Here is a 14,374-nt window from a genome sequence, read left to right as displayed (position 1 = left end):
AAACGGATGCGAGTTTTTTAATTATTTAATACTGTGCTGCATTTTGATTTAACCTTAGTTCGTCCAAGTAACGCAGTATAACAAGAGTTTTACTTATGGAAAAATCAACAGATACATTCTAATAAATATACGATTTTTTGTTAAATTCATATTCTGATAAATTTGATATTTAAAAAGGAAGAATTTGTGTCGTATAAATTTATCTTTTGTTATATATAACAATTCAGTTCAAGCTTCTATAAATACTAAGTTAAAATTAAAGTTATTGTCCAGTTGGCCTTGTTTGGTACAAAAAAACAAACAGTTGTAGACATACATAGTCCTATGCAATCAGTGATTTCAGGTGTTCACGGTTCCTGTTAATGTTAATGTCATTTGTCAAATGGAAGAGACAAGAAATCCCATTTGTAATGGTTTTCGTTAACTTAGAAGTTGGTTTTTATTTCGTATTTCAGTAGTTCGTTTCCACATATTTTGATTCAAGTTTATTCCTATCATTGAATTTAATGTATGATTATAAATTAATAATAATTTGAATTCATACTTACAAATATGGGATTATTTGGAAAATCGTCTCCAGTAGACCCAAAAGAACAGGTAGCCTATACTAGATTATTTTAAGTAATTTTGTGAGATTACCAAGCACCTCAAGCTACCTTTTTGTGATGGCATTTTCTATTATTGTATATTAGACCTAGAGCTGATGTGCAGACCAGGTAGAATATTACAACTGTTTTAGGCCAACTATTAATATTTATATTCCTTAGTTTAACCTCAATCATTGCTCTAAATGGGAGTAGACTTTAATAAGCTACACCCGTTATTTGGTGGTTGTTATTGATTGTTTCGATTGATTTTATCCAGCAAATAATTCAATATTGCAATTTAGTTAACTTAAGATATGATTCTACTTATTAATTACAACAATTTGTAATGTTAGGGCCAAAATATAAACAACTTGAAGGAACTAATTTTTAGAGAACTTGAAAATGGCGATAAATATGAGGAAATCATGCAAGATGGTAACTAGATTTGTTCAAATGGCTTAAAAAAGTGGATTTCACTTCTAGTAAAACTATCCTTAACTTCATTTCATACAAGCAGTTGTTTACTGCTACAGTCGACTCTCGATAACTCGAATTTCAAGGGAACGGCTGTTTTCTTCGAGTTACGTATAGTTCGACTTAAGAATGGTTCGAGTTATAGAGGTAATATTTCACTAAATTCGACTTACAGAGGTAAACAAAATAAAATTCGAGTTATAGAGGTACAAATAAACTATGTTTGGTAATTATCATATTAACGGCCGGGGCGGAAAAATACGAGTTTTGCGTTAAAAACTTATTGGAATCGTCATATAGAACAAAAAAGTATAAGGTTTGATGGGGTGGAAATGAGAAATAACGAAGTTCTAGAAAATGAAAAATTAAATAACTTTTCAGTAATATCTCCATGTTCTACATCCACGTCTAGCGTCACGTGACCTTTTGTGGCCAATGATTGAACCTCGTGATGACGTCACCGGTTGCGCCGCCATCTTTGCAAACGTAAATGAAAAATAATACAGAAATGAGCAGAATTTTTATAAAAATAAATGTTTTTCTTAATTTCGAAAAAAAAAATTAATTACGAGTGCCTCCGGCCATCAGCGCGGGCTTCGGCAGCACCCGCGCTGATGTCAATAAAAGAAAAACATCCCTCGAGATAGTACCTATCAGTAAAATATAAAATACTAGAGGGGCTGATCAAAAATATAAATTGAAATGTAATGCAAAGGCAATTATGTAAAGTTAAAAAACTAAATAAATCATGAAAAACTCAAATATATAGATGGATCAGAGAACACATACCATTAGTGTGTTGGCGGATACAGCTGAGCAGCAGCAACAAAAAAGTCGTCTATCACAACGAAACGACAAAGTCTCCCGGTTTAAAAACACCACTCGACCGCACGACGAACACATACACTCATTTTTAAAAATTCCAATGTTCAATTAAAAAAGAGATAATTTCGTTTTGGTTATATAAACTCTTTACGTGCCCTACGAAACACTCCGACACACACAATTCACTAGGGTTGGTTGAACTAGTGGATGGTTGATTCATCATTGTAAACGCACTCACTCACTCAATCCGACCTACTGAACACGATATCTTGTGTAGAACTGACCCATGCCCCGGAGAACTCAGATAACAGGTACGTTATCAGGCTGCTATCAGTCCCGGCCGCAGATAATATTCAAGTAAACAGATTATCCAGACACAGCACACAAACTGAACATTAAAACATTAGGAACTTAACCACTTATCAATATACCCCCTAAAATCATGTTATTTGTCATTTGCACCCCATAGTACTATATATATTTTTTTGTTCAGGAGGGTGAGCAGAATACGTTGGTAACGTCAAATTCGTGATTTGCCGCCCCGGCGTTTAATCTTACTGGTACGCTATGTTTTTTATTCCCTAAATCCTTTACAAAACTAATGTATGTACTGTAACTACATACAGCATTTGTACTTACTGTCACACTGCAATGTATGCCTACACCCTACAATTCATACGTACATACAATTCAAATTTGAAAATAATCCGTAATCTTCTTCTGCCTAAGGCTTTTTTCAGAATTTAAGTCTATAATGTTCTCAATAACAACAACAGCAGAGAACACGTTGTCTGGTATGTCACTTGATTGTTCTAAGTAGCTACGTAAAGTGTTCACTGCGGCCTTTTGTAGACAGTCGGACAATTCAGCGACATGTCCACACCTGTTCGGCTAGGTCTATGACCTAACACAGGTTCGCTGTAAACACAGCACAGCTTCGAGTTAGCGAGGGTTGATCTGAAAATTTCGAGTATAGAGGTAATGTATTTAAAGACTTCGACTTATTTACTGAACTTCGAGTTATAGAGGTAATTTTTCTGTTACTTCGAGTTATTGAGGTAAAATTCGGGTACAAAATTAATTCGAGTTACACATGGTTTTTTTTTTTTCGAATTAGGCAGGCTTTCTCAAGGGAACGGAAAAAAATTCGAGTTATCAAAGAATTCGACTTATTGAGGTTCGAGTTATCGAGAGTCGACTGTATCCAGAAAAGCTGCAAATATTGTAGTTTTTCTGGCATTTAAGTCAGAGCAAAGTGGGTTATGTTATGTTTTGATGCTATTATTAATTTATTTAATTAAAACTTTTGGGTAGGGTACGATAAGAGAACCCAGTTTTTTATATCGAAATTGGCAAACGATATTACTTAATCATATCCATCGATATAATCAATCGATACTGATTAATTATTTTGAATTATTAACTTAAGTAGTCCATATCAACAGCTGTAAACACTTTAAAATAATACACATCTAGGGTAATATTTCAATTTTACATAAGTAATTTTAATTATTAAAAGTGGCAGTCAATTTTAGAAAGCAACACGACATTGCTTTGAAAGATGATAAGACATAAATAAAATATATTGTTTTTGTGGCTTCTACATGTTGGACTCGTACCGAAAACCCCATTATGTGAAATTTGTGGGAAAGAAACAACTGTAACTGTGAGAGGAGCAAATATGGTAGTCTTCAGTTTTCCTAATTTTTGTTATAATAACTTGTTTGATCACTGTAAATATTAAATTCATATTTTAATTTAAAACATATGATTGTTATTCAGGACTATAGATACTTTTATATCAATTGATAGTCTAGGATTTGAGATGCGAATATTAGGTATCGAAGACTACATTCTTCGATATAAAAATCCGGGTCCGCTTATCATACCCTACCCAAACTTTTAAAGTATTTATTCTTGTGCTTAATGTAGGCCGATTATAATATTGTAACCTGTGATTACTATATAATATTGAAGTTGGATAAAATAACAAATCATTCAACAATAACAATTGAATAACGAGTATAGTTTACTTATTAAAGTCACCCGTCCTCCAAATGTAGCAATCTGTACATTTTTTTTATAACTTTTACTTTAGACATGTTAGGTCTACGTAAATCAATCTAAAATTAATTAAACCAATTTCTGGAAGAATATTTAGGTGCTGACAATTCTGTATTGTACAAAACTGCCAGGTTTGAATTACAAGGTTATATCTCAATTATTCCGTCGATCTAGGGGACCAGGGTATTCGGAGTATCTGCGTAGGAGAAGATAAACTAAGGAATGTTAGATATAAGAGGAGGGGATAACAGGATTATCAGCATTCACACAAGAAAATGGTAGGAGGTAGAGTATGATAAGCCCAGTTTTTTTATATCGATATTGACAATGAAGTTTCTAAGTTACAACCATCAATATAACCAACCGAGACTGATTAATTAATTCAAAAAATAATTAACTTCTGTCAACTGTAAACACTTTCAGATAGTAAAAACTTTCTGATAGTAGTATCCTATTACAGTAATTGTGAAGTTAACTGCTGGACTTGCAAAAGATGAGTTTCCTATTGTCATTCTCCTCCTGAACAAAACAATAAAGTTTAAGATGTGACATTGACAAATATTAAGGAAGACTTTAATAAGTGGCCTACACTCGTTATTCAGTTGTTTTTAACAAATTGTTTTATGTTTTTATCCGAAGGCACAATTCTATATTACAATTTATTTGACTTAACATATGATTTCACTTTTTTACTCATAGCAGTTTTAATGTAAACAATAAACAGCAAGAAGTAACTAATATTTTGAGACTGAAAATGGCGATGAATATGAGGAAAATATGTGAGATATTTCTCACAAGTGGTAAGATTAGTTTAAGTGGCTTCAATATATATGTTTGGCTCCTGGTAACCCATGGGGAGAATTCTTTCCTCCATTTCACAAAAGCTGTTACTCATTGCTATCAAGCTGGGCAAGTTGTAAATATTGCAAGGTTTCTTTGATATGTAAGTCTAGGCCTTAGTTGGTTTTGTTGTTTTGTAATGTTTGTGTTAAATTTATGTTTTTAAAATTGTAATAAACGAGGTCTTGTTATGGTAATTTATTATAACTCTTATTGTGTACGATTTTTTTCATATCGAAGTTGGATAATATATCGCACAATTTTACAAAAACAACCGAATAACGAGTGTAGTCCATTTATTAAAGTCTCCCCTTGTATTGTTCATTTGGTGACACAGTCTTGTTATGATTGGTTGCTACTGATGTCACCGTTACACCATCTTTCAATATGTTAAATAACAGACGTTTTTGTTTATTTAGACCTAAGAATAAAAATTCATATAAAAAATCAAATAAAAAGTTCCATCATCAAATACAAACTTCAATACAAGTTCATATCAGTCTGACAAGTGCCTCAGGCCATTCTAAAAACATCCCTTGAGGTAATACCTATCACTAAAAGATCAAATTCTAGAGATATGATCACAAATGTGTCCGGCCATTATGCTTTCTGGGAAACGCTACTTGACAAAACAAAGAAATATTGTAAATTCACCTAACTATAACTTCCTACTATCTTGCAAGAAAAGTTGTTATATTTTTAATCTTCCAAAATTCATTATATGTCATTTTCGTCCCCTAAACTCTTTTATATATATATATATATATATTTTTTTTTTTTTTTTTTTTTTTTTTTTTTTTTTTCAGGAGATCAGATGCAATACGTTAATAACACAAATATCATTACCTGTGTGGATAAAAATTAATTTGAAAATAATGCAAACAAATTGAACCAAATTTTCTACAAACAAATAGATAAGTTTAATAAATATGCAAAACTAATGTAACAGTAACTTTCTAATTTTGCACGTATGTACTACCTAATTACATGTGGAAACTTCTTATCACATAAAAATAGTTTTTCTCGATTTAATAATAAGTGAATAAGTTGTAATAGTTGAATATTTGATACTTTCCCGATAGCCCTCATAGATGCAATCATATATCTTCTATTGGGAAACAGAAGAAGGAAAAGTTTAATTTTAAACTGTCTACTCGAGTGGGTAACACCTAATAGTACACATCACGTAACTGTAAAAGGAAGGGTTGATTCAATTTGAATGTTGAGTTCAGCACCAGTTCACCTTCCTCTTATTGCAGCGTTTGGTATCAGATGCTGTATCAGACTTGACTTCTAAAATCTGGAGTCATTTTCGTTTGAAATAATCCAAAAAAAAAGTCTGTGATGTTGAAGCCTAAAATGAACCTTTACATCGTTTTGGCATCAGAGATATCTTGACTAAAAACACTATGATATAGTATGGCAGTCTTATTGTCTAATCAGGTGCACAATTGTGTACACTACGATGTTTCTGACTTGTAAAGGTTCGTTTTGAGCTTCATCGCTGGCACATTTTTTTGGATGTCTTCAGACAAAAATGTCTAGATTCCAGAATAAGAAAAAGGTGAATTGGAGCTAAACTCAACATTCAAACTTAATTTTGTAACTAAATACGCTCTGTGGTGTAATGGTAGCACATTCACCCGGCAAGTGAGAGATCCGGGTTCGAGTCCCGGCGGAGCAAGTACTTTTTGGGATTCAATGTTTATTGAAATTAAATACGGCTATTTCCATTTATACAATTTAATGTAAATAAAAGTCGTTTGACAGGTATTTGGTCTCCCGATCATATGTTAGTTTGCTTATTTAAACGCATATGTGACAGATACGGCCAAATACAAAATAATTGAATCGGAAAAAGTAAGCGCTCTGTGGTGTAATGGCAGCACATTCACCCGGCAAGTGAGAGATCCGGGTTCGAGTCCCGGCGGAGCAAGTACTTTTTGCGATTCAATGTTTATTGAAATTAAATACGGCTATTGCCATTTATACAATTTAATGTAAATAAAAGTCGTTTGACAGGTATTTGGTCTTCCGATCATATGTTAGTTTGCTTATTTAAACACATATGTGACAGATACGGCCAAATACAAAATAATTGAATCGGAAAAAGTAAGCGCTCTGTGGTGTAATGGTAGCACATTCACCCGGCAAGTGAGAGATCCGGGTTCGAGTCCCGGCGGAGCAAGTACTTTTTTGCGATTCAATGTTTATTGAAATTAAATACGGCTATTGCCATTTATACAATTTAATGTATATATATATATATATATATATATATATATATATATATATATATATATATATATGTATATATATATCTACTTAAACATGGAAAGATACACTGATTTTAATGGTGTCTGTCATATTAATTTTATAATTGATTGCAATGTCAGAAAACATTTTAACCTTGGGTAAAAATTACTTTCCTGACTAAGCTAGTGAGAGGCAACATTCTCACAATGATTAAAAACCAAATGCTAATGTGTATGATGTCCCATTTAAAAAGTGTGCAGCTTTATTATATGATGTATATTGGTTTTAGCTTTATATAATTTTGTCTATTAGTTAAATCTACTAATGAATGTTTAAAAATGTTGAGTAATTGGCTTGTTGATAACACATTTTATTCTTTAAATGACTACTTAACCTGTGATATTAGTACTTTAATTGTTTTATAGTAATGATTTTATTAATAGTTATATCTCTTGTTATTTATTTATTGTTGTTAAACCTATTTTATTGTTAATTTTTTATTTGCTGCATTGTTTATCTATTTATTGTTACTTTTTATTTGTTTTATTGTTATATATTTATTGTTTTTATTTAATATTTAATTTATTCTTTATATAATGTTTTAGATATGTTATATTTAACGAGATGATGCTAATACGATATTTACTTTTATTTTTATTTTAATGACCAAATTGTGGCGTTATTCACATCTACCATATACATATAAAATTTACTTTGACTTACTGTCTAATCATTACACTTGTATTATGGGATTTTAAAGGTGTGATAGGAGAAGGCCTTTTAGATATAAGAAAAAGTGGCGTTGTCCATTGCATTGTCAAGTGCTTAAAGACAATGAAGATTTCTTGATTTCTATAATGTACACAGTTTTTAATTGTTATTGACAAGTTTAAAAGTCCACTTTGGGATTGTCATTACCTTTGCCATCACATTCAGTCTGATCTCTTTCTAGTACTTGAAATCAGGTTCTTCTGAACAGAGATTTAAATTTTTCGGAAACAGCCAGAAGTCACATGGTGCTCATATCCAGACTGTAAGGAAGATGTGGCAATTGGCTGATGCGTTGCTTGACCAAAAACTGTTGACATGTGCTGGAATGAGCTTGCACATTACCATGGGGAAACATCCAGCCTCCACTGGTTCACAACCCAGGCTTGCTGGAACATTTGAGTCGTCTTTGCACATGTTTCTCTAGTTTGAAACAACATTTTTATGTAAATTCGCTGGTCTTCATGTTCTGTCATGTTTGAGGGGAAAAAGCTTTTACACGAAGCCATGTCTCTGACTTCAGTGAATTGTCATTGAACTGTTATAAAAATAGCAGTTATAAAAAATTCCGTTGGATGAAAGCCAAGTTCTGGTCGGCCTTCATCAATGCGGAAAATTGCGCAACACTTTGACTAGTGAGCAATACCTAATGTTGGGACATACACCGAGTTAAGAAGAGATCACCAGAAGAGAGCCATAGACTACAATCCCAAAACAAAAACCCAATTATCAGTCTGAATGACATCTGGAACCCTGCATCTGAAGAAAGTTAGGCATCTTCTAAGCAAAATCAAGACATTGAAGGTTGTTTTTTATACCATAAAGCCATAGTGCATCACGAATGTGTACCAGAGGGTATCATCACCAAGGAGTACTATCTTGAAGTTATGGGGCATCTCAGAGGTGCATTGTGTGAAAAAATTCTGGGTTGTGGACCAGTGGAGGCTGAATGTTTCCACACAATAATGTGCCAGCTTATTCCTCACATGGCAACAGTTTTTGGCCAAGCAACACATCAGCCAAGTGCCACATCCTCCTTACAGTCCTGATATGGCACCATGTGGCCTCTGGCTGTTTTATAAATTTAAATCCTCGCTCAGAAGAACCAGATTTCAAGTAGTAGAAGAGACCAGACTGAATGCGATGGCGGAGATAATGGCAATCCCGAAAGTAGACTTTGAAACTTGTTTTTCTAAATGAAAGGACCATTTGAACAAATGCATCTTATCCAATGGAGAGTACTTTGAAGGAGAGTAAGGTTTGGTTACAATCAGTGAACTAGTTTTTCCCCAATATGAAAATATTGGATACTTTCTGGACAGCACTCAGATAATTAAGTGATTCACTGTTTAGTAAACAAGATGCACTGCACTTCTTGCACATCACTTCCAACCATACTACACAATGTTAGAACACAATCCCATGTCACAACACCTCTCCTTAACAAAGGAAAAGAATTAAGATGTATTGTAATTATGCAGTAGGCCTACTCTGAATAGCGATTACACGAATCTCCCAATCATAATATTATGCAGTTTTTCAAATCGAAGGTTTATCAAAAAACAACCAGTCACAACATGCCACATTATGAATTGTGCATTCGCTCTATCTTTATTTTCAATTCACTGGTGGTGTTTTCTTGTTTACTTCTACTACTTGACCAGTGATTTTTTTCCTAGTTATTAACCAAGTGTTACAAGTGATTTTTTGTGTTGACAGCCATTTTTTTGGTTATCCTGATATAACTTAACAGAAAAAACTAGTCAGCTTATTAAATAATGAGAATTTTAAGCTCATTCAAATACATACTCCTTGTTTAAAAACATTTTCCTCTCACCCCTACAGATAGTTATTTTAATCACTGTTCATTTTTTCAGGTTAATGAATGGTGTCATAAAATAAGAAAAGAGGGCTACCAACTTGATCGTCAGATCCGATGTAAGTATTGTTTTGTATTAAAAAGTCATATATGTAGAAGAGTCTTACAAACCACTCTTAGATAGTTCCAAATTTGGTAATCTAGATAGTCTGAACATTAGAAATTGTCAAATCATGTGCAGATTAAAACCTATTGTACTTAATTAAAATTGTACATGCTTATCAAGTTTTATTATTACAAAATTCAAAAATGTGCTAGAGCAACTTTTACTGTGAATATATTGTAAACGCCTACTTTAACATCATAAAACATACCAGTTAATAGGACTAACTCTATAGGATAGATCACCTTCTAATGTGTGTCACTTGTAGTGCAAGAAATTGTAAATAACAAAATTGGTCATTATTGATTTTTTTTATGTTACCTTCAATTGGTATTTAGACCACTATCTGTTTTACTGTCTTGTCTCCTCATAGAATATCTTCTAAATGCTACATTCATAGCATTAAAAAAAGAAGTGCATTGTGGAACTAAGACAAAAAATATTATTGTATTACTTAGACTAATTAAACAGTTTTGTCTATCTAAAAATGGTTTAATTAATTGTATATAGATGATTCCATCTAATCAGAACTTTTAATGATCTGGAAAGAGTTTCTATTCTATCAGGTCAGTATAACAATATTTGAAGTCTGAATCATTAATTTTTTTAAATGGAATTAATATTTAATGAATTTGTAAACTTGAGGTTTATTTTCAATATTACCCTTTACAACTTGGTTAGCTAGTACATGCAGCCGTAACAGATCTCTTGAGAAGACCATTTTTAGTCATAGGTAACATTAACATCTACTCAGCAGGTCCTGCATAGTGGCTGGCTGTATCCATAGTCTCTACTTAGCGATTCTGTAACCATGTAAATTATTCTGATTTGGATTAAAAAAGGTATTTTCTGCACTTTAATCCTTTAAATCACTGGGATTTAAATGCACTTTTGTTAAATGCAACTTACAATGTTAAGTAGCTGTAAAGTTTTTTTTTAAGTAATTTTTGTATTTTTCATTGCTTTGAACTGGTATCATAGTTTTATTACTGGAAGACGGCAGCTAGTAAAAATCAACAACAATGTCCGTGATCTACTTTTTGTGCAGACTGGAGTTCCACAGGGGCCAACTACCTCTGCTACCCTTTTCTTAATGTTTATAAACGATTTATTAGAACTAAATTTTAAAGGAAACAAATGCTTTTTCAGACGATATTGCTCTATTTTTATTCTGAAACAAACTACATTACCCTTGCTAATTCAATTAAAGTTGGTATTTTTTAGATTGTATTAAAGTTTTTTCCATTAATATCAGTATTTTAATACATTTGTATTTTCACATTATGATTTCATAGCAATACAGAGAGAAGAAGAAAAAGTGAAGCGATCATTAAAAGAAGCGGCAAAGAAAGGTGATAAAAGTGTCTGCATCATTTTAGCCAAGGAAGTGTTAAGAGCTCGTAAGGCAATCACTAAAATTCATACTTCAAAAGCTCATCTGAACTCTATTCAGCTGCAGATGAAGAACCAGCTTGGTGAGTTATAATTTTAAATGTTAATGTATAGTTTCTCTTTTCTTAAACTGATTAAGGCTCTAAACTAAAAATCATCACTTCATTATATTTTAGAAGTATAGACTAGTTTTATAAATAACCTCAGTTGCTTAGTGCATGGAAAATAGCTTCATTGATTTTGCACTTTATATAATTTTAATAATTTTACTGTTATAATAATTGGAAGCAGTAAACATCCATATCAAAACAAGGAAAAGTGCTCTTATGTTCTTGTTATAAAGTACAGTTGTTACTCAACAGATATAATTTTTAAATTGTTGTGTTGCTCAAAATAATCCACTAGGTGAGAGATCAATCTGTCTACTATGCTTTTAATGATCAATAATTTCAGAATCTATTGAAAATATTTCTTTTTTATTACTCAGTGGTACCAAGCAATTTTGATTTTTCTCAAAAGTTTATAATTTATTGTGAGCCTATAAATAATAGTAAAACTTAAGTTACCTTCCATACATAAAAAACTTCATTGTATTGCCAATGGCACAATATATCGGGTACAACGGTTATCGCAAGATAACCAGATCAAGCAACGTCGAGTGTGGCTGCTGCTTGGATAGGTGACCGCTGAACGATCCTGTCCTTGCAAACAGTCCACCTGCCTTGCCATTTCACCTTTAAGCCGTTTGTCTCCAGGTTGTGTTAGAGAGGGCTTCTTAGCCCTAACTTCATCTGGTAAAATAAGACATCTTTACTTTACTTTATCTTTTTTGTATTTTGATATACTGTATGACATTTTTTTTAAATACTAATAAATTATGTATTTTACAAAACCATTGTTAAGAATTGTGAAAACGAGGTTTAAGTAACAAACTCTAGGTTTGTTTGTGTGTTCTTGGGAATTATGTCCCAAAATTTAAACATTGGGTAAAATAAGTAACTTTCAAATTATTTTAACATGTAATGGTACTTAATGCTACATAGTTGGTGTCTGTTGTATTTATTACAACTCTACCTTGTTACAGTGGAAGATAACTGACCAGCTAATGATCTTTATCTAGGAACTTGCTGAGTATAAAGTACAAAATAACAACTTAGTGCCATATACCTTTTTACAGCCACTTTAAGAGTTTCTGGCTCTCTACAAAAGTCAACCGAAGTGATGCAGTCCATCCAAAGGCTGATTAAAGTGCCAGAGGTGGCTGCTACCATGAGGGAACTCTCCAAGGAGATGATGAGAGTAAGCATTACAATGGTATAATTTTATCATAAGCATAAAATTCAATAATTAAACAATATTAGCAAATTCCTTTTCTCATAATGATATAAGGGTACAATAGAAATTTTCTTATGGTGTTAGACATAAAGGCCTTTTTATGAGTTTAAAATACTACATGCATAATTTTAATTTAAGGAGAATTGTCCATTTATTGAATTTTTTTTATATGTTAAAGGTCACTTACTCTGTAATAAAATACTTTTTTTGCTAATTTTTTTATTGCGTCCTAATTTTTTTATTACCTCTTTCAGCAATTTCAAGTATTTCTAATACACAAACCAATTTTTTTAATAATAATTAGAATTGTTTATACTTTTTGCAAATAAGATGTGTTATGATGCTATATTGTATGACATTTCAAAATAAATTTTAAAATATATAAAAGAAGCATAGTTTAATCCACCATAAAATACACTTCATAAAAGTGCCACTGAGGCGGTTGCTCACATCTGTGGTCTACATTACTTGTATATGCATGGGCAGTCTTAAATATACATCAATTGTTGTTACATCCTAATAATATTATAAATGTGAAAGTGTCTGTTTGTTTGTTTTGTTTGCTGTCACGCATAAACTATTTAACCGTTTGTACTGAAAAGTTTACATGGACAGTCTTACAGTCCCTGGGATGAATATAGGCCTATTCTTATTTCGAAAATAACTCTGGGCTATGCACCACTCGTCTTTAAAGTAGTGAAAAATTCTATCTTGGTCTCTAAAGTTGTGAAATATAAATTAAAAGAGCATATCTAATGTGATCAACTGTTCGTGGAACATTGTCAATTATTTTCAATTTGTTGGGGGTGGGGGGGGGGGGGGGTGGGGGGGGGGGGGGGTGGGGGGGGGGGGGGGTGGGGGGGGGGGGGGGTGGGGGGGGGGGGGGGTGGGGGGGGGGGGGAAATATAAAAAAGAAAGAGCATCTAATTCTGAGTAAAAATAAAAACAACACATAGTTTATAAGGCATTTATTTTTACATGTGGTAAACGATACAAAAATCATACACTGACATTCGAAACTTACCAACAAAAGTAAGAACTTCAAAGCTCACTTGGATTTGTACAATCTTTTAACTATTAGTTCATATTAATTTTCTATTTTTTTATATTTCATTATATATTTGTTTAATTATGTTCTGATTGAATGTCTAAATCGGAATCCTCATCGTTGCTTATTTCATATACAACTAGTTCTCGAATGTCACTTGAACGATCGCGGAAATTACTATCCATTACGCAAACACGCACAAAAAACTTACTATTATTGTGTTATATACACAACCATCATTACAACAAACAAACAATAAACCAGACAGAACACCATCCAGCTGACAAAATAACAATAGCTGAATGAACCAGTTCGGAATGAACGATCCCGGAAATTACGATCCATTACGCAAACATGCACAAAAAACTTACTATTATTGTGTCATATACACAACCATCATTACAACGAACTCAAACAAACAATAAACCAGACAGAACACCATCCAGCTGACGAAATAACAATAGCCGAATGAACCCGTTGGCTCATCACTGCGCGCGCGCAACTAACGCGGTACGCGGGAGAATGTAAACAAACAGTTCAGAGATTATAAAACGTATGGACGTGTAACGAAACGATAAAATTATTTTATGTGTATTATTTACATAAATTGAACCTTCCCCTTTCAATTGGTATCAATACTGATACTCTTTGATCGTGTTTTAAGTACGTAATATTGAGAAATAAAAGACATATTATAACGCCAGATATCGGGCGTTTGCCAGTTCCAGGGTTAAAATTTTATCTTTGTCATCAGTCACCAAATTATTAATCTTCTGCAACAAACTTTGTACTAATCCAATTTT

General features: G+C 32.6%; 1 protein-coding gene across 1 annotated transcript; it reads left to right on the top strand.

Moving 5' to 3' along the window:
• The first annotated feature begins 308 nt into the window (after positions 1–308).
• On the top strand, positions 309–12,523 carry LOC124373934 (charged multivesicular body protein 3-like). The gene is made up of 4 exons (XM_046832245.1): positions 309–597; positions 9,692–9,752; positions 11,092–11,271; positions 12,366–12,523. Exons 1-4 carry the CDS (start codon positions 553–555, stop codon positions 12,506–12,508), a joined length of 429 nt encoding a protein of 142 aa, XP_046688201.1. The 5' UTR covers positions 309–552; the 3' UTR covers positions 12,509–12,523.
• The last annotated feature ends 1,851 nt before the right edge of the window (positions 12,524–14,374 follow it).

The sequence above is a fragment of the Homalodisca vitripennis genome, chromosome 1, assembly GCF_021130785.1.
Source record: "Homalodisca vitripennis isolate AUS2020 chromosome 1, UT_GWSS_2.1, whole genome shotgun sequence".
NCBI lineage: Eukaryota > Metazoa > Arthropoda > Insecta > Hemiptera > Cicadellidae > Homalodisca > Homalodisca vitripennis.
This window is presented reverse-complemented; position numbering and strand designations above follow the sequence as displayed.

What these genes read in the sequence shown, in the direction of transcription:
- LOC124373934 (XM_046832245.1), top strand. Translation starts at nt 553, where the DNA reads ATGGGATTATTTGGAAAATCGTCTCCAGTAGACCCAAAAGAACAG. An exon ending in CAGTAGACCCAAAAGAACAG is followed by an intron (nt 598 to 9,691) that starts GTAGCCTATACT and finishes TCATTTTTTCAG; the next exon opens with GTTAATGAATGGTGTCATAA. An exon ending in GCAGATGAAGAACCAGCTTG is followed by an intron (nt 11,272 to 12,365) that starts GTGAGTTATAAT and finishes ACCTTTTTACAG; the next exon opens with CCACTTTAAGAGTTTCTGGC.